Source organism: Sphaerodactylus townsendi, unplaced genomic scaffold, assembly GCF_021028975.2.
Source record: "Sphaerodactylus townsendi isolate TG3544 unplaced genomic scaffold, MPM_Stown_v2.3 scaffold_18, whole genome shotgun sequence".
In the NCBI taxonomy this organism is placed as follows: domain Eukaryota; kingdom Metazoa; phylum Chordata; class Lepidosauria; order Squamata; family Sphaerodactylidae; genus Sphaerodactylus; species Sphaerodactylus townsendi.
Window position 1 is genome coordinate 2,872,372 of NW_025950341.1, and position 19,067 is coordinate 2,891,438.

General features: G+C 43.2%; 1 protein-coding gene across 1 annotated transcript in view; it reads right to left on the reverse strand.

The window, feature by feature from the left end:
* The window catches only part of RGL1 (ral guanine nucleotide dissociation stimulator like 1), a 107,345-nt gene extending 95,958 nt beyond the window's left edge, over positions 1-11,387 (reverse strand). Inside the window, exons 1-2 of the mRNA XM_048482505.1 lie at positions 11,163-11,387; positions 9,943-10,053 (exon numbers count right to left, since the gene is read on the reverse strand). Of these exons, the coding sequence (XP_048338462.1) occupies positions 9,943-10,053; positions 11,163-11,189 (138 nt within the window). The 5' untranslated portion in view covers positions 11,190-11,387. The remainder of the gene's footprint in view (positions 1-9,942; positions 10,054-11,162) is intronic.
* Positions 11,388-19,067: the final 7,680 nt, after the last annotated feature.

The following is a 19,067-nucleotide window of genomic DNA, read 5'->3' on the forward strand; positions in this document are numbered from 1 at the left end:
CTAAAACAACAGTTCAGGAACATGACATTTATTTATTAACTCTTTATTTATTGGGGGAGATGGGAAATGCTATAACTTGAGAGCATTTTTGCTCTTGGCAGGCCTTAAAGTTACATGATCTCAATGAAGAAGTCTCCTTAGAATTGGAGGGAGGGGTGCAAAGAGGGGTTGGTTCAGTTGCATAATGAGACCACTGGGACAGATCTTTATATGAATACTTTCTGAAGCCAAGGAAGTATTTTGAAGAGAGAAAACAGCTATGTCCAAGAGCAAAACAGGCCAAATTTGTCTTCACATTACAGAGATATTCTCTCACCCCAGAGGCAAAACAGATCAGGATTGTCAAGCTTTTCAATACTCAAGAGGAGACACCCCATTATGTTTAAAATGGAGCACGGTACTATATACCAACATTCTGTCATCTAATAACACCTAGGGGTAGGCAGAGGTAATATCAGAAGCAGTGAACAGACATAGCCCCCAGTCAAATGGTACTTTCTTCTGTGTCTTTCCCATCATTTTATTTTATGTATGGTAATGACTGTCATTTATTACTACGGCTGAAAAATAAAGTGCTTCAGTGAAGGCTGGGGAGAAACGGAAGGGAGAAAGAGAAATTTTAGCAGTGGAGACAGAGACAGCTCGAGAGCAATCTTGGTAGGTTAATGGGGCTGCGGGATACAGAAAGGGATAGACTGGAAAGAAATGAGACAAGGAGACTGGATTCCTCCCTTTACACACCCCACACCCCCACATTTCCACTTGACGAGGATTGATAGCAAGTAAAGGAAAGCAGCTTTATACAACTTGTCCCACCCTGAGGATAGAATTCGAGATTCTAAGCTTCTTCCCTCCAATCCTAAAAAGTGGCACACAGCAAACTGGAATTAACCTTGGCATTAAACCCAACGAAGGCTGCCAGTTCTGACTTTTGGAAATTCCTGGATATTTAAGGGGCGGTATCTTGGGTCTATGGAAGTGATGCTATGGAGTCTGCCCTCCAATGATGCCATTTCCTGCACGGGAACTAATCTCTGTAGTCTGAAGATCACTTGTAATTCTGGGAGAACCTCAGTCTACCATCACCACCCTCTCAGAGGTTGGCACCCAAGGCACAAGAGTGCCACTGAATGTATTGTAGACATATATTGTTACCTTGTCTTGAATGCTGTTTTATGACCTTGTTTTAACCTATGGCAGGGGACATTCATTGATAATCTTCTATGCTTGTGTGAGCAGTAGTGAACTATAGGTTATGTATCACAGCACCCTCAAACTGGACCCATTGGCTCAAAATAAGACCACACCACAAAGAGGAACTATTTCCAAAAGGAAGGTATTGTTCCTCTTTAACATAAATTTTTAAAATATTTTTTGTGCGGGGAGGTTGTTTTGTGTTGTTGTGTGATGCGATGAGATATCAAATAACTTAGGCAACAAGAATTAACAAACAATCAGTGGGTCAAGCTTTTCTCGACTTTTATTAGAGAAAGTGTCGGCTGCACTAAATAGTCACTACAAGAATTTGTTCTTATAGCCACAGAAGGAAGCTTCCAGAAACTGAAACTCAGCATCATTCTGTAAGAAACTTTATGTCTCATCAAAAAGCAAGGCTGAGTCAACTGCTAACAGGTTTTAATTAGTATGTCCAGGAAGTCTAAAAACAACAACTAACTCTCCCCCCTCCCCAAACACACACACAAATAAACCCAAAATATGTGTACTCTTAAGTTGCTAAGGGGCAACTCTTGCTGTTATTGTCACTGGGAGTTGTCAGGGACAACTCATGTTATTATTCCTGCTGGCCTGAATCCAGAGAGCCATGTGCAAAAAAAATGCAACTAAGTGGGCAGGGATTAGGGTTAACAGGACTCCCTTGACCACCTGTGGGGGATGGGGGGATAGGGTTGTTAGATCCAGGTTGAGAAATTCTTAAGCTGTTTCTGCACTGCCAAGGGAGAGAGCCTGCATCGGCATTAATCATGCCGATGCAGGCTCTGGGGCCGTTCGCACAAACGGCCCCATGGGATGCGCAGCTGTTGGAGCAAGCTCTGCACAGCCGCATATTCCCCTCCCCGGCCCCAAATGCCACCTTCTGCGGGCAGCCATCGCTCTGTCGTCGCTCTGAGGAGGGAAGGGGATACGCCCCCATGGCCAGAGCGACGGCTGAAGCACCAGAGGCCAGGGGGCATGTCCCCTTCCCTCCTCAGAGTGACGACAGAGCGACAGCTGCCAGCAGAAGGTAAGGAGGCGTTTGGGGTCAGGGAGGGGAAAACGCCGGCTTCCACCTGCTGCCGTTCGCATGGCAGCAGATGGAAGCTGGCGTTTGCAGGAAAACTCGCTCCCCAAGCGAGTTTTGAAAACACCGTTTTGGCGGCCACAGAGCGCTGCTGCATTGATTTGGCAGTGGCGCCTGTGAGAAGGGTCCCCGCCAAAACGGTGTTTTACCGGGCTGAAGCTGTTGCTTTCAGCCTGTGCAGAAACCGCCTTAAAGATTTGGGGATGGAGACTGGGTAAGATAGAGACTCCCCTGGGGTATAGTGCCAGAGAGTTCACCCTCCAGAACTGCCATTTTTCCCCTAGGGCAGGGGTCGGGAACCTTTTAGACTCAAAGAGCCATTTGGGCCCATTTTCCCCGGAAAAGAAAATTCATGGAGCCGCACCGGGATTCCGCTTTCTCCCCGCCTCTGTGGGGGGGCGGACGGAGGCGCGGAGGCCGCTTTCTTCTGGGGGGGGGGCGGTGCAGAGAAACCACCTTCAGAGCAGAAGTTTCCCACTTCCTCACCGCCGGACAGCTGCTATGCGTGCTGCTTCTGCTCCCTCCTTCTCTCCTTGCTCCTTCCCTCCCTTCTTCGAACCTGGCTGGTGTTTTGGACTCCTGATAAGCGAAACCCATCAAAAAATCCCCTGCGTTGCCAACTCCAGGGCTGAGCTGGGGGACTCTCTGGACTGTGTCGGGGATTTTTGGGCGAACGGCTGGTGCTGGCTTTTTTCTCTTCCAGGGCCCTCTGGAAGAGAAAAAAGCTTCAGCACCAGCCGATCGCCCAAAAAATCAACCCGAACAGTTCCAGAATCCCCCCAGCTCAGCCCCTGGAGTTGGCAACGAGGGGATTTTTTGATGGGTTTCTGGCCATCAGAAGTCGAAAACACTGGAGCTCCCCGGAGCGTGAAAGCGGTGGAAGAGGCGGCATGTGTGGCAGCTGGAGGTCAGCCTGGCGCGTGGAAATGGCCAGGTCGCTTTTTTTTCTCTTCCTTCCCCTGGGGGCGTGGCGGCAGCGGAAGGCCGCTTTCTTCTCTCCCCGGGGCGTGCAGCCACGGAGAGGCCGCTTTTTTCTCTTTGGGGGGCGGCTAGAGCCGCTTTCTTCTCTGGGGGGGTGGCGGCGGGCGGCGGGCGCGCTGGAGGCCAGCTTCTCTGGGGTGGCGGGCGGGCGGCGCGCGCCGGAGGCCGCCTTCTCTGGGGTGGCGGTGGCGGAGCCGGAGCCGCTTTTTTCTCGGTGGTGAGCGGCGAGCGGGCGTGCCACTTTCTCTCTCTCTGGGCGGCGGTGGCACGGGATGCCGCTTTCTTCTGGGCGGGCGGGCGCTGAGGTCAGCTTTCTTCTCTCCCCGGGTCGGGACGGCGGCACGGGCGGCAGTCTCTGGGCGCTGGGAAGGGGGCGGAATCCCACGCTGCCCAGGAAGGGGCGTGGAGCCGCACCACAGGCTCTAAAGAGCCGTTTGCGGCTCGCGAGCCGCAGGTTCCCGACCCCTGCCCTAGGGGAACTGATCTCTGTAATCTGAGCTGTAATTCTAGGCCGGGAATCTCCAACACCCACTTGGAGGTTAATAATCCTAGGCAGGGTGTCTTGAGAAGCTACTGTAGAAAACATATCTTCCAATACTGGAACACCCCTGTTTTTATCTCTGAAATGTTGGAGGCATACCTGCCAACCCCAGAACATTTGTTTCAATATCTCAAATACTGGAAGTATGACCAAAGAGTTTAATCATTAGGGACACAGCACAGGAATAGCTAGTCCAGGGACACTTTAAAGAACAACGTTTTGGGGGCTTTTGAGAGTAACATCTGAAGGAGGGAGCTCTGACTCTTAAAAGCTGATAACCCCAAAATCTTGTTGGTCTCTAAGGTGCTACTAGATTCAAATCTAGCTGTTTTACTGCAGATCAACATGGCTACCCCTTGAAACCACAGAAATAATAAATATAATACTTTATTGCCAAACAAACCTAGTAGCCTCTTAGTTTCCCCTAATGCTCTCTAACTCTCAGTGCTTTCAACTTCTCTAGTGAGCAGGGATTCTCTAGAAATTCCCATCTAATATGTTCCTTATGTCTCAAAATTCCATCAATTGCTACAGAAACAATGGAACATTCCTGTCTTTATCTGTGAGATAGTGAAAGTCAAAATTCTAGAGATTAAAATGCATATTTTAGTGTATTCGTGATACCCTCTTATTCTCACCCAAAGGGTCAGTGTCTGTGTGACCGTATGCATACATTTATAGTAAATGTATGTGCACTTAGGATGCACTCTCATATCCAAGATTTAAGTTGTAAAAAGCTATTGAACAGGCTAAAAGCTGAACACGTTCATTACACGTGTGTCATACTGTGTACCTTTTAAAAAGACATTCTCAATGCCTCTCAAAGAGATACTTGCATTTGTGAAATGTATGAACAGCTGTCACAGGGAATAGAGTGATGATTTGTTCAGAGGACAAGACTAAATCTAATGGGCTTCAACAATAGAGGTCAGATTTGAGATGAACATTTGGAGAAATCTCCTCAGTTGTTTGACACTGGAACCATTTTCTAGTGGAGTGATGGGTTCTCCCTTGCTGGAGGTCTTCAAGCAGAGATTGGATATCTGTCAGGAATGCTCTGGGGCAGGATTTCTGGCATTGAGCAGGGGTTAGATGCTGTAGGATCTCTTCAAACTCTAAGACCCTATGATATAACCACAACCAAGGGACAAAGATTTGCCAAAGGAGTATAAGGTTAAGTAGAATTGCTCAAAAGAAACAGAACATAGGAAGAAGTTTGCCAAATACAACTGCTTGGGTTCCACCCCCTGTCCCAGATGGGTGCTCACAAGCTCTTCCACAATTCACCCAATTTACAAACAAAACAGGAATTACAGCACTATTAGAAAAAAAATGTTGCTAAGGATAGACAGTAACAGACACAATACTGATTTAGGTAAAAAGTTCTGATTTAACGCAGAAGTACATGGACTTTCAATTTATAAGTTCTTTATAAGACAGCAGGGAAAAAGTTGACACTATTATATTTAAAAAATACATTTTGTTATTAATGTCCCCCCTTTGTTGAAGTAGCCAAAGACTTGTAATCTTGGTTAAATTTTCTGGTTCCTCTTTGGACCACTCTTTAAACAGCAATCTCACATTTGAGTTCCCTAAGAACGCTCCTGCATTTAGAACCTGCCAGAGAATTTAACCTCTACAATGGCTTTAGAATTTCACCTGTCATCAATATAATTTGACTCAGTTCTTCAGAGTCTCTCTGGCTCATTCCGCACATGCAGAATAATGCACTTTCAAACTGCTTTCAGTGCTCTTTGAAGCTGTGCGGAATAGCAAAATCCACTTGCAAACAGTTGTGAAAGTGGTTTGAAAACGCCTTATTTTGCGTGTGCGGAAGGGGCCTCTGCTCTTCCAATATGGGACAAACTAGCAGAGAGCAGCTCCACTTCTCAAAGAAAGACAAAGCATCCTCAGTTTCTCCACTACTATTCTAGTCTGCTCCTCTTCATTGCTTTCCAACTTCCACATTTCCCCAAGGAGGAAGACAAGGAGGGAAATAGGAACCCATCTCCTTCAGCAGTCCCCAGTTTGTCTTAGGCTAGAGTCAGCAAAAAAAGAAAATATTTTCTTTTTCAGAAGAAGGAGGTGCATTAAGAAAACCACTGCATTGATCCTGGTGCCACCAAGCTGGTTGTGATTATTTTTATGGCTGGATCAGAATAAGAAACCATGGAGGATTCTTGCAAGCTATACTTCTCTCAGCACCAAAATTCTTTTCAGTCAAACAAAGGTATTTGCACTGATAACTTAGCGCATCTTTCAGTGTTCGCTCCCCCTTCCATCCTTTCCTTTTGCATGTTTTCATTTCTCTGACTGTGACATCACTATTATGATGGGAATGGTAGCTTCAAGATTAGGCAGGGAATCTCAGATTTTAGTGTACTGTCTGTTTGGGATTATTAAGTCTTTCAGGAAAGAATGGCTGCTTCTGCACAAAGTAAATCAATTTGTAAATGTTGAATTGGTCCCAACTCTTCCATACACACAAGGCCGCCACAGTCACAAGTCCATGACTAATGACTCCCTTCCATGGAAACCAGAAATCCAGGCCATACTGCAAAAGTGGAAGAAGTGCAACTGATCCCATTCTGACTGTATGCAATGACCTAAGAGTCCCAGTCCTCTCTGATTCCCCTTCCATTTTTTTACCCTATCCACTTCTTCCAAAGAAATGAATGGTCCCCACATCACAGAGATGGGCTTATGAGTCTACATTTTAGAAGACTGTTGACAGAGAGGCAAAGACCATCCACCCCCAAACATAAACGTTTGAATTATCATTTTGTCCATTTAGCCAAGAATCACCTCAAACGAGAAAAGATTCAACTAGTGAGGTTAGGCACATTTACTCCCAATGACTCCTTATCCACAGTGTCCATGCATATTAACTGTGCACCACTAATATATGTAAATTAATTGGTATCCTCTGCCTTAAGGTGCCTCTCTAGCATATATTGGTGCTGAACAAGCTGTACGATCCAGCCCTCTTAGAATACTGACTTTGCCACATGCTTCAAAATTTGACTATAACTTTTTAAAATCTGCAATGACTTGACTTAATTCCCTTCCTGGTGCTCTTGCGCCCTAGCAAAAGCTGCCATATGTGAAAAATATTCAAATATTTTATTTTTTTCCCATCCATCTTTACCACAAAGAAGAGGCACTGATGGGAAATTTGCCACCCACAGAAGGAAGCAGATTTTAAAATCATCTGTTCTGTTGAGAACAGTGTGTGCTTCTTAGGAAAAATGAAAAGGGAGAATTTCTCAGCATTATCTATATGCAGGGCAAAGTTTACTTATCTCGCCCAAGGATGGTACCTCACACCACTGCAGCTCATGACAAGAATTCTGTTTAATTAAATCTCATAGCAGGCAATAATTTAGAGATTCTTGGAACTACGTTCAGATTTTTTTTTAAGGTGTCTCAAAAAAACAGCAAAAATTCCCAACTTCCAGTTCTACACAAAAGGACATTTTACACTGACAGCAAATGAACTGAGATACTTAGAGAACTTAAAAACATCTTTTAAAAGTTTTATGTTTAGAATTTCTAAGCTGTTTTTATGCCATATGATACCCAAGGTGGCTCACAAACAATTAAATATTTAGCACCGTCATTAATAATTCACGAATTTATATATAATTTTTCTACCTGATGGGCATTTGAGGCCGCTGATAGCAATGAAATCTCAACCTAATACATTATCTCTAAAACAATAACACTTTATAAACAGAATGTAAATCCCATCATAAAGCACAATGTAAGCCATATTCAGAAATGGCTCTGCGTAAAACATGTACACCGTAGGGATTCCTGAATGCATGGGCCCCAGTTCCAGACGTCACTGATGGTCACTCTTTTAATTGTTTTTTTCCAAACAGGACCCATTGGTGTGGGTCCTAAACTTTGCCTCTGTTCAAGCTTCACTCTTTCCCAGGGCAGAGGGAACCTTCTGCAGCTAATAACATTCCTCTGGCACTTGGAGCTTCAATCTATAGATGCCCAGCATCCTTTAATGAGCCTAAAAGCACCCAGAGCAAGAGAAAACAATTGTGTAGCAGAAGAGTACCACCACCACAGATTTAGAGGAGTGCAACTAGAAATAAGGCTTAAGATCTAGGCCAAAAAGTGCAGAAGCCAGACCAGTTTCAAAATTGGGGGCAGGGGGAGAAAATTAGTGCAGTGATAGGTGATTTGTCAGGTGGTATGTACAGCACCACTGGAGGAGTCCGATGTGACCCATATATTCTTCCACCATGAATGGTGCCAAGTTTGCAGAAGGCTGTAATAATCATTTCACAGTAACCAACGCTATCAAGTGGATCCTCAATTTCTGCAAATTATCAGAGGCACTGAGGAATGGCATAGACTGCCACACCTTGTTAATCCTACTATGCAAATGAGATAAAGAAAAATGATTCTATTTTCCCCAGAGCAACGGTGAGGGTTGGGTGGTGCTTGAATGAGCCCAAACTGTTAACTAAATTTGAATTCTTCAGGATTCTAAATCAGGACAATCAAAGGATTCTGAAGAATAGGTGATATTTTATAAATAACTCAGCTTCTCATTGGTGCATTGTCCTTCTCATTCAGATCTCACTATCATAAGTGGAATTGCTGTGATTTAATACACAGAAAACAATTCTATATTTAAGTTTTTTAAGGTTCTTTTTTAAAGGATGGTTTTAGTTTTATCTGCTGAGACATGGCTGTTTTTAGTAGCATAAGGTATGATGTGTTAGTTAATTGTTGTATTTGTTTTTAACCATGTTAATTACCATAACTGTTTTTTGGCGAGTAATCCTAATAAAGGATAGAAACAAGAGATAACACAGAACAGTGTACAGTAAAGAATGCTATGCATTTTGGAGCAACCAATTTGCTAATCCTGCTGAATCTGAATACCATAAAACTAGCTTCAACTTGTGTTCCTTAGGATTCTCAACAAGCAGATCAGCGAAGTCAAACAAGCTTCACTGAAAAGGACAACTTCTCCACCTCTTCCAGTTTTCTCTTGCAGCATATTTTTTTAAATTATGAGCCCCAGACAGCATACAAAGTTTTTATGGTAGACAGCCCAGCAATTCCTTGGCACCAATTGTACTTTGAAGAATACCCTGTCTGAAAGGCTCTAGACTTATTCAGGGCTAACCACAACACCTGGGAACATATGAAGATGTTTTATAGAGTCAAAACCATTGATCTACCAATGTGTATACTGATTCATAGACACAAGTGCAGGCATTTATTTTCTTCACTAAGTCCTCCTACTCTAGGCTGTAGCAATCAAATGTTTATCCCATTCTACCTCCAAGGGTCACATGGGTCTCCCCTCCTTCATCATAACAATGCTGTGCAATAGGCCAGGGATTCCCAGCGTAGTGTCCCAGCGTAGTGTCTGTGGTGGTGCCAACACATTTTCTGGTGGCACCAAGTGTTTTTAAGAAGCAGGTGGGGCCAGATAGAGTTTCTGCCTAGCAAGGCTTCTGATTGACTTTCTGGAGATCCAACTGTGCAGATTTTTCAAAATATTGCTCTGGCAATCATTTTATGCCTAGCTCAGCCTCCTGTGGTAGCCATTTTGTGATGGTCACTTTGTTGGTGCGCCCTTCATGCCATGGTAGAATTCCAAATGTGCCTGCAGGCTCAAAAAGGTTGGGGACCCCTGGGTTAGGCTGAGAGAAAGTAACTGGATGGCCCAAGGTCACCCAGGGAGTTCCATGGCAGAGGGGGGATCTAAGTGGAGATGCCAGGGATTAAACCCAGGCCTTCTGCCCTCAAAGCCTGTCCTCTACTACTTCTCTCTTCTGTAAAGAGAAACAGGCAAAAACATCAGAAACTTAAATCCTTTAAATACGCTACAAATAGGCTTGGTGGGAGAGGAGAGACGCACTGAAACTACAGCTGGCCCAAACCCTTAAGTCTCATGTCTCGTGCCAGAGATGAATAATCCAAGCACAAAAGAAGACCTGCGAGAATTTTAATGTCAAAACCAGGCTTTGGCACAGTTTACAGAGCAGCCGCTCTCTCTTGGAATTGAGTTCTTTCAAGCAGGACTCCAAAGTCCACCAAGCATTTACCCAAGATGCCAAGGTGGCTTCCCCCCGCCCCCACTCACCCCTAGCCATCTCGCTCCTTTATTAGCAGCCTGTTGAATCTGCACTCTTTTCAAGGTGACATGGTAAACTGCTCCTTCCTCTACCTCTTCACCCCAGTCCTGAATTGAGCTCTGCCAAAGGAGAAAAAAAAACACAAATGCGACATTAAGAACAACAACAACAACAACAACAATCATTCCTTCCTAAGCACAAATCTAGGCCAGCTACTGCATAGCTCATTCCAGAAACTCAGCGCACAGGATGAACTGTGCACAGTAAATATAACAATTGCACAAAAAGGCGAGAAACTTTTCAATGGAGGCAAAGCGGAGACATTCTTGGCAAGCTGCCCTCTCCTGTGGTATCAGGACACCCTGAGTTTCCAGTTAGCTTATTATTTTTTCCAGGACTTCCACATATTTCAAATTTTTTTGCAGTGTCTTTTTTTTTGGTCAGGAAATATTTCCTTCTTTACCGCTGCCCCCGCTCCCCCATTGGTATTATCGTGACAGTTTCAACAGCAGGCTGCATTTTCCATATGAAGAATTAGGCAAGCAGGCCAATACCATTCCAACAGGCATTTAAATCCCACTGGCTCTTCATACATTATGGAATGATGGTCAGAAATAATTGCAGAGGTTTTGTGCCAAAAAAAAAAAAGAGAGGTCAGGATACGAAAACATCTTATAGATTCCATCCGACCCCCCCCCCCCTTAAAGTTACAAATGAAGGCTTGCATGAAAACAGCTCTCCTAATCTCTTATGCAACTTTCTTTGAAACCTGTGCTGCATCCAACCCACCCCCGTCCCACCCCCCGCATGGTATTTCTAAAGCAAATAAAGTATGCATTAAAGAAAAAGAAACACGCTCCTCGCATTTCGCCCAGGGAGAAAAATATCCTCAGTTTCTCCAAGTTTATCCCAGATATTTCTCCCGGTCTTTTCCCACATCATGCGTGCACATAGAACACAATTCCTCTCCGGATCAGCATCATTTTATAAACAGTAATTCATTAGGAAAAGTAATTCAGTAGGTTAAAGGGGGGGGGGGGGAGAGAGAGAGAGAGGCACAGAAATACTTTTCAAAACATATCCTGGGAAACAATAATTGGGGGGGAGGGCACTTCCCGCTCGCCTCTCTCCCTTCCAGCAAACACACAAACAAAGTGCATCCAGTCCCCACAGAGGGATTCCCTGCCCGAGAGCAGCCTTTTCGGAAAGAGAAGCAAGCTGGCCTTACCATTTTAGCTCTCCAAAGCAGTTTCATCCTTAGACTTCTGCTGGCCGCATCGAAAGGGCATGATGGGTCCCGCAAAAAAGCCTTTAGCAATCCGCTCACACGCGCTCCCTTCCACTCCAGCAGCACCACTCCGGCTGGGCAGCCAATTCATGACCACAAAAGAGCTGTGAGTGGTGTGCAGAGCCGGAGGGAGACAGACAGACTCCTCCTCTCTCTCTCTCTCTCACACACACACACACATCACACACATGCAGGGAGTGATGTCAGGCTTTCCTGTTTATGCTTGTGAACTTCAACTCTCTCTTTCGAGGCTTCAGATAGAGAAAGAGTTATCAGCAAGTCATCTCCGGGCGCTTCCAGGCCCTCCGAGCCCGCGCGAAGCCTCTGAAGTTTATTATCTGACGTTTCCTGATAGGCACCAAGTGCCACAACAGCACTGTCTGCACGGGGGGATTTTCCTCTGCCTGGTCTCTTTTTCTTTCTACAGCAAAAGGGGACAAAGAGGAGGGAAAGGGGTAGCTAAACTTCTATTAGCTGGGCGTGTAGCCTTGTCTGAATAATTAAATCGGAATGACCCCAGCAAGGCGGACAAAATGGAAAGAGACCTGGCTAATAAGAGGAAGGAGCTTATCGTCCAAGATGACCCCCCCAAAAAACAAACAAACAAACAAACAGAAAATCCCAAGGTACTGTAAGAGGCAAAAAGCCATGTGTACTAGACACCCACCCACCAAAACCAATGAAAAGTTCACTTCAAAATAATCTTTTCTTTCTTTCTTTCTTTCTTTCTTTCTTTCTTTCTTTCTTTCTTTCTTTCTTTCTTTCTTTCTTTCTTTCTTTCTTTCTTTCTTTCTTTCTTTCTTTGGTGTGCCATGGGACTCTTTGCCATTGTTTCTGAATCGGAAACTATTTTTAGCTCCAGTATTGCTAGCCAGCTAGGAGAGTGAAGGGCCTCGCTTTATTCAAGCCACCATGAGGGAGGCAGACCAAGAGGAGAGCCACAGCATTTTAACCAGTCGGATAAGTGGTGCTCTTGAAGGTCACACAAGATGCATCGCTTAGACTTCTGTGCTCCCAACAACATTTTTGGTCTGGGGGCTGTCCTTAAAAAAAGGCCCATGTTGTCCCCATTCAGATCACGGGAGCTGTGCAAAGGAAGTCAGGTTTAAGCCTTCCCCAGGCACCATTTTACTGACCTGATGCAATTTCACATTTGTCTCTATTTTCCTTCACCCTTATCTTTGGAAGAGTCTCTCTTCCCCACTAACAGAACACAGAAGAACTAATCAAATGTGTTCAACAGCAAATGCAAGTTTTACCTGCACTTTAAGGAAAATCTATTGAAGCTGTATGTGAGAAAACAACCTCATACTCAAGATGTTGCGTGAGGAAATCAAAGTTCCCAAGACAGGTAACCCAGAAAATGCTTTTCAATAGATATGATTAAGTTTCTGTTATGACGCAAAAGATACAGCTCTTCCTGCAGTTCTTCTCATCTTAAATCTCTGTGTGACTACCACATTCCATAGCAGCAATTATGTCCCATCTCCTCCACTGTACATCTCCAGCACACTGTAGTAGCAATTGCACAGATTACTGTTAAGATTACTACTCCAGGGTAAAAACAATTGGCACACACACACGCACGCACGCACGCACACACACACACACACACGCGCATATTTTGAGAAAACAAAGCAAAATCAGTAGTTCAAGCATTTGCGGGAAATTGTGCACCATACATCAATAAGAATTCATGCTTTATTGTAAATCTGTATCATATACCAATTAAATATACCATATACCAATTAAATATACCATACCATCATGGTGGAGTGGCACACATTACATTTTTTTCTGTCTACAGCAAAAAGTTAAACTCTGATAAATGGCTCAGGACTAAGGGACTGGAAAGCAGTACCACCATACGCCATTCAGAGGGAGGACTCTTTTGGGGGATTTTCTGGTGTCAGAGACAGCGTGCACATGAAATGGGGTCCCCTCTGCAGTCATACCCAGCTATGCAACACTGCCTCCTAAAGCTTCTTCTTTTCTGGACCTTGGGGGGGGGGGGGGGTCTATGTAAACACCTGTAGATTCTTTGGGAAACCTTTCCATTTGGCTGAACCTTGTGTTTTCCTGCAGTAGTGTTGCTGATTTTTACTGCCATTGACTTGTTTTTGTGCATATTTGTTGTTTGGGAGGTTTTATCATTATTTAATTGCTACTGTATTTCTTTCATCTTCTTATTTAAAACAGCATAAGCCACCTCATGTATATAAAAAGTAGGAAGTCAGGACTTAAATATTCAAGGATCTTACACAGGAACTTGGACTGAACTGCTTCCAATCAACACCATTCTTTGTAGATGCAGAAATTGGAATCATATAACAATCTTTGATCTCAGTATATAGCTCCCATGCTATATAGCTCCCGAAGAATCTTATGAGTCCCTTCTGCTTGTAGACTAGTTCTGGGAGACAATGACCTAAATTGGGCAAGTTGGCCATGTAAGCTGCTGGTTGAGACTAGTAATTCTAGTATAGAGGTGACATTACTCTTTTCTGCTATAATTTTTCCATTATTATTACTAATAATCATATTTTATGTTTATTACTATCTATTAGGGGCTGATTTTGTATTGAAATAAATATTGACTTGACTTGAGTTAAATATTCTAAATAAATAGGAATCATTTTTAAATTAGAAAGGACATAAGGTCTGTCAACATCAGAGTCATGCTCTGAATTAAGAAAAAGGGAGGGTGAGAATATATGGACAATTACGCATTATGTGCTTGTTGCGATTACGCATTATGTGTTTGTTGCGAATGTCTGTCACAACAAGATTTCTTATATGGATGATCAGGCAGAAAACCTCAAAGAGGGGATCTGAGGTAGAGCCCAGGACAGGAAGTTGAAGAATTTAGTTCCTGCCTCCCTAACAGAAGGATATGGAAACACCCACGCAAAATGGGTTCCGCCTCTAGGAGAAAGGCCCTTGTAAAGATTTGTTTGTCCCAGTTCCTCTCCCTTCAGTGGCAAGGTTTCAGACAAATGAAGACAGGAAGCTTGCTGCATGTGACAGAAAACAGATTAAACTTTAGAAATAAAATAAAGGCAATGTCAGAGGGCCACTTTATCTTTGTGAAAAACTTTAAGCAATAACAAGGACTCCTAGCTCTTATACTCGTATGGCAAGAGTATCTGGAAAAAAATTTATATAATGGAACACAGTCAAAGGATTTCATTTTAAAAAGATGATCTCATGTGACCCTTGCCTGTTGCTGGGGTAATGGATAAATGGAGATCAGGGAAACATATCATGAGTGATACTGAAGGTGAAACAGCCTGTTTCCTCATGCCCTGCTTTCACTTTCCATTCTCTCTGTGGCAAGCAAGACTACTTTTAGCTCAACTTTAAATTTGTTTCACCACCAGAGCAGGGAGATTTGGCAGTGAGCACAGCTTTGCCCCGGAGATCTTCCCTCTCCCTCTCGCTGCTTTGCATACCTTCCCCCTTACCCCTCTTTCATGTTGCTGACTGCTTCAGAAAACAGAAAAGAAGCTTACTCATACAACACCGACCTCTAATTCTCTTGATATTTCAAGATATCGATATAAAGAGAGCGGAAATAACAAGTCTCTGTCTTTTGGGTCCAGCAGCACCAGCAGCAGGAAGTCTTGTATGTAGGGGAGGGGGAGATAATATATATTCTAGTATGGTTCCCTTTTTTAGCAACCTGTGATCCAGGAAATTGCTTTGCCTCTTTCATTGAGGGGAGGAAAGAGAATTACTTTTGGAACAGTAGTAGTGACGTAAGTGCAGCTTAAAGGACTAAGCCAGAATTCTTGAGTACTGGGTGTAATGAGATTTGTGCCTTCAAGAATCACTTGATAGGCAGAGTTAAGAGAACCAGGCCTGGAGAGCTCTCTGCAGAAAAACTCTGGGGAAAGGAGGGAGTGCCTCCTCTTGTGTAAACAGAGAAACACAAGGAAAGCCCTCAGCAAGCTCATTACACAGAGAAGAATCCCGAGGTAAGCGCTCCAAGCATGCTCAACCCATCTCTTTTTCGTCAAGTGTCATAAAAGCACAATGCAAATTTTGCAAAAGCAAGGGATTTGGGTCTCATATTCAAACAGGTATCAAATCAAGAAGGGCAACTATCTATGACAGTAGCTCAATGACCTTTTCTTCACTGAAACATAAAATAGTTCACAGACCAAGAGAAGTGTATCTCATGGGTCTTAAACCTTATAGTGTTTCTGTTACGAAGCAACCCTTCTTGGGGGAAGCTTTGTAACGTGAAAGGTAGCCCTGGATTAGAGTTCTCCCATATAGTGTAACATGTAGTCTGACTCTTGCACCATGTACAAAAATAGACCAGAGATGTGTATAAGCCATGATTCTGTGATCCAGTAAAAGAGCAGAATTCGACATGAGGCATAGAATACAGATCCGGTCCAACATTTTTTGCCACTGTACATTAATTAAAAAGTTGCTCCCTAATTCCTCGGTGACTTCTTATGCAGAGTAACAGCAATAAAACATTCACTGATAAGATTTTGCCAGGATGCTATTTAATTTTTTAATGCCAGTCGTTTCTTCACTTGATTTCCCTTTACAAATTCATCTGTGCCCTGGACAGCTAATGACATCAGAAGACTTAATTATGTCCCACACATAAACACATGAAGCTGCCTTATACTGAATCCAACCATTCAAGGTCTGTACTGTATACTCAGACCAGCAGGTCTCCCCCATCACTCAAACCCCTTTAGTGGAGATGCTAGACCTTCTGCATGAAAATCTGCCATTGAGCCACGGTCCCTCCCTAAACACATCTGATAAGCTCTTTTGTGAATACCCTCCAAGTCACATGCTGAACAGAGGCAGGTACCCTTGAAATGTTGGCACCACGGGCAGTCACGTAGTTTGCCTTTATGGTTGGGTCAGGTATTTCATACCCTTAAGGTTATGAAGATAGGCCTGAGCAAGTAGGCACTGACTCATGAAGTCTCAGAAGCCATAAGGAGCTTACCAGGATTTCTAGTAGCTTGAGAACAAGGATTGAACACATACTTCTTTATGCTTCCCAAATGCTAGCAAGAAGAGTGTGAATTGTGCAAAATAAGCACCGTGCATCTTAGAATTTAAGCTTGTCCTAGCACATAATCATGTTTTTTTGGCATGTTTTTATTAACATGCAGAATACCCACCATTGTGATCGTAAGTCAGCTTTCTAGGAAGTTGTGCTTAAACCTTTTCGGTCAACTTTGGAAAAGTGTATATATGAAGCTGGTGGGGTGTGACAAATGCCCATATTTGGGAAGTGGTTTCCAGTGAGAGACTGCCCTGAAAGAGTTAAGTCCTGCCCAGTCCTGATTGGCTGGAGGAAATTGCCAGAGAGAAGAAAAGGAGGCAGCTGGAGTGCTGAGGGTTCTTTTCCCTTGGTTCGTTTGTGGACCAGGATCCAAAGCAGAGAGCAGCTCAGGAAAAGAGTTCTGTCGCTGCTTGTGTGTTCTGACAAGAGGTCAGATTGCTCTAGTCAGGCTGAGGAGGCTTGGTAGAGTGTGAAGGAAAGCCCTGGGCTTGGTGGAAGGTGAATCCGCCACTCAGGTGCTTGGCAGCTTGGCTGTCCAGACTAGTGTCTGTCCAACCCCAGTTCAAAGCCCAGTCAGGAGAAGACCAGTCCATAAAGGGGACAGTTAGGCCCTAACAGGGGATTGAAAGGGAAGGTGGCAAGTGTTGAGCCAGAGTCCTTCCAGTCTTAAGAGTTGGGTGGTTGTGTGAACTAAAAAGGGTGTGGATCAGAGAGAATCTAGTGTCTGTGTGTATAACAACTAAAAGCTGAAACCTCTGTGAGAGAAAGCTGAAGTAAAATAGAACCTGTGTGTATGAGAAAGCTTAAGGACCAGAACCTCTTTAAGAGAAGAAGTATATTGGCCACCTGCGTGTGACCAAACGGAAAACTTTATTGTAACTGACTGAGTAACCTCGCAGGTAGAAGCTCTTCACTTTCTGTAATCAACAAGCGTTTAAAATCTCTCAAGTCAACTGAGAAGTCTTCATTTCTAGTAAAATAAACTTGACAAATTCTGTTTCACGTTATCCTAAGTTCCAGTCTAATTTTTTCAGTGTGCCTACAAAGGGAGGTGTCTGTCAGCATATGAGCCAACACTCTCTCATACAGTTTCCCCTCCATTTTTGTCAGAGGTTCCTTTTTTTTATTTCTCTGGGGAGAGTTGGAGTGAGGCAGTCTCCAGAAAGGGAGTCTGAGCTTCAAAACCATGTTACATGGGGCTTTGATTTAAAAGGGGAAGACCCCTGCAGTAGCAAAAGTCTAGTAGTGATCCTTTCTTCTCTTGGTGTTCCTTTGAAGGTTGCCCAACCAAATACTTACCAGAGCAAATTGAGCTTCTGATAAGATCAGGTGAGTCTGGGGCTATCCGGGTCAGGACTGACTTGCTCTCAGTCCACATACACAGTATGTATGTGTTGGATTGTTACTTAAGTCCATTGTATCCCCCTTTGGAGCACAGCATACCTTATAAACTCTCTTGACTTCAAAATTCCAGATGTTCCTCTAATGAAATCCATACCAATAGAATATTTTGGGTCCTTGAGTCTGTCACAAACTAATTTATACACACAGTCCCTAGAATGTTCGCAGATACATTTATTCATATGCAAATAAAACCCAATATATTTTGAGTAACATGATCCAAACATGTTTGGCTTTTTTAACACTAACAAAGTTCATCTTATAAGAGATGCTGCCTTCCTTCTTTAAAGCCCTTTTTCTCAAGGACAAACATAGCAACACCTGATTATACTAACCAACTAAGATAAGTTACACAGCTGAATTTCTTCTACCTATTGTGGAAGAACAAAACCTGCACCTATGCAATAGGGTTGCAGTAGGCACACATCATCAGTAAGGATCTATTTCTTGTGGTTTCAATATACAAAAGTAACACAGATTTTATGCAGTCAGCTGAAACAAATGGTAGAGCTTTCCTAGACCACTCTGCATTTAGAGAGCATTTTTTTCATCAGCTTAGGAACAAAGTATTGGGAAACCTACCATCATACAGATACATCCACCAGGAATCTGAGGTATTTGAATATTTACTATTTTAAAAAACCTCAGGTTTTCTCCATATAGAAAATTAGAATGTCAGGGAGAAAGTTATGCTAATTTTTTAGATGCAGGGATTTCCTTTGCTTAAACAAGGATCACTGAAAATACAGTGCCCCCCCCCCCTTTGCAGGCTGAAATGGTACAATCCAAGAAAAACTTGGATTCTGCTAATGTAGCTGACAGAATCTCATCAATTTGGACTATGAAACTGAAGAGCAAGAAATATAAATTGTTATTGGTGGGCAAATGTAGCTATTCCAGACTTTCATTTGCAGTTTGGTTACATAATATTAAGGCATGCAAGGAAAGATTCTTCTTGCTGTGGTTTAATTTTCAGCATTTCTCCCCTTTCCCAAATCAATGACCCATGACTTGCATACTACTTTTTCACCGAACAAAATGCTTTTATATGTTTTTAAATTCTTTGGTTAGTTTAAAAACAACAACAGAAAATCAAGTTCTAGATTGAAATACACAAATAACTGAACAGCTGCTAAATAAAAAAACACCCCCTTACATGGAACTATAGCATAAAATCAAATCTTGGCCACTCTCATTTTAGTGTTGTAGCAATATTTGTTTCTAATATTTCACTTGAGATTTTACCCTACCCCAAAACCTTACTGAATATGTGATTATTTTTCTAGCAGAAAACTGTTCACATTTTTCCTTCACATAGCCATTTAAAATATGTAAATACATATCTAAGAACCATAAATATGGTACAGATTAAAAATATGTAGAATGGAGCCCTGTTATGT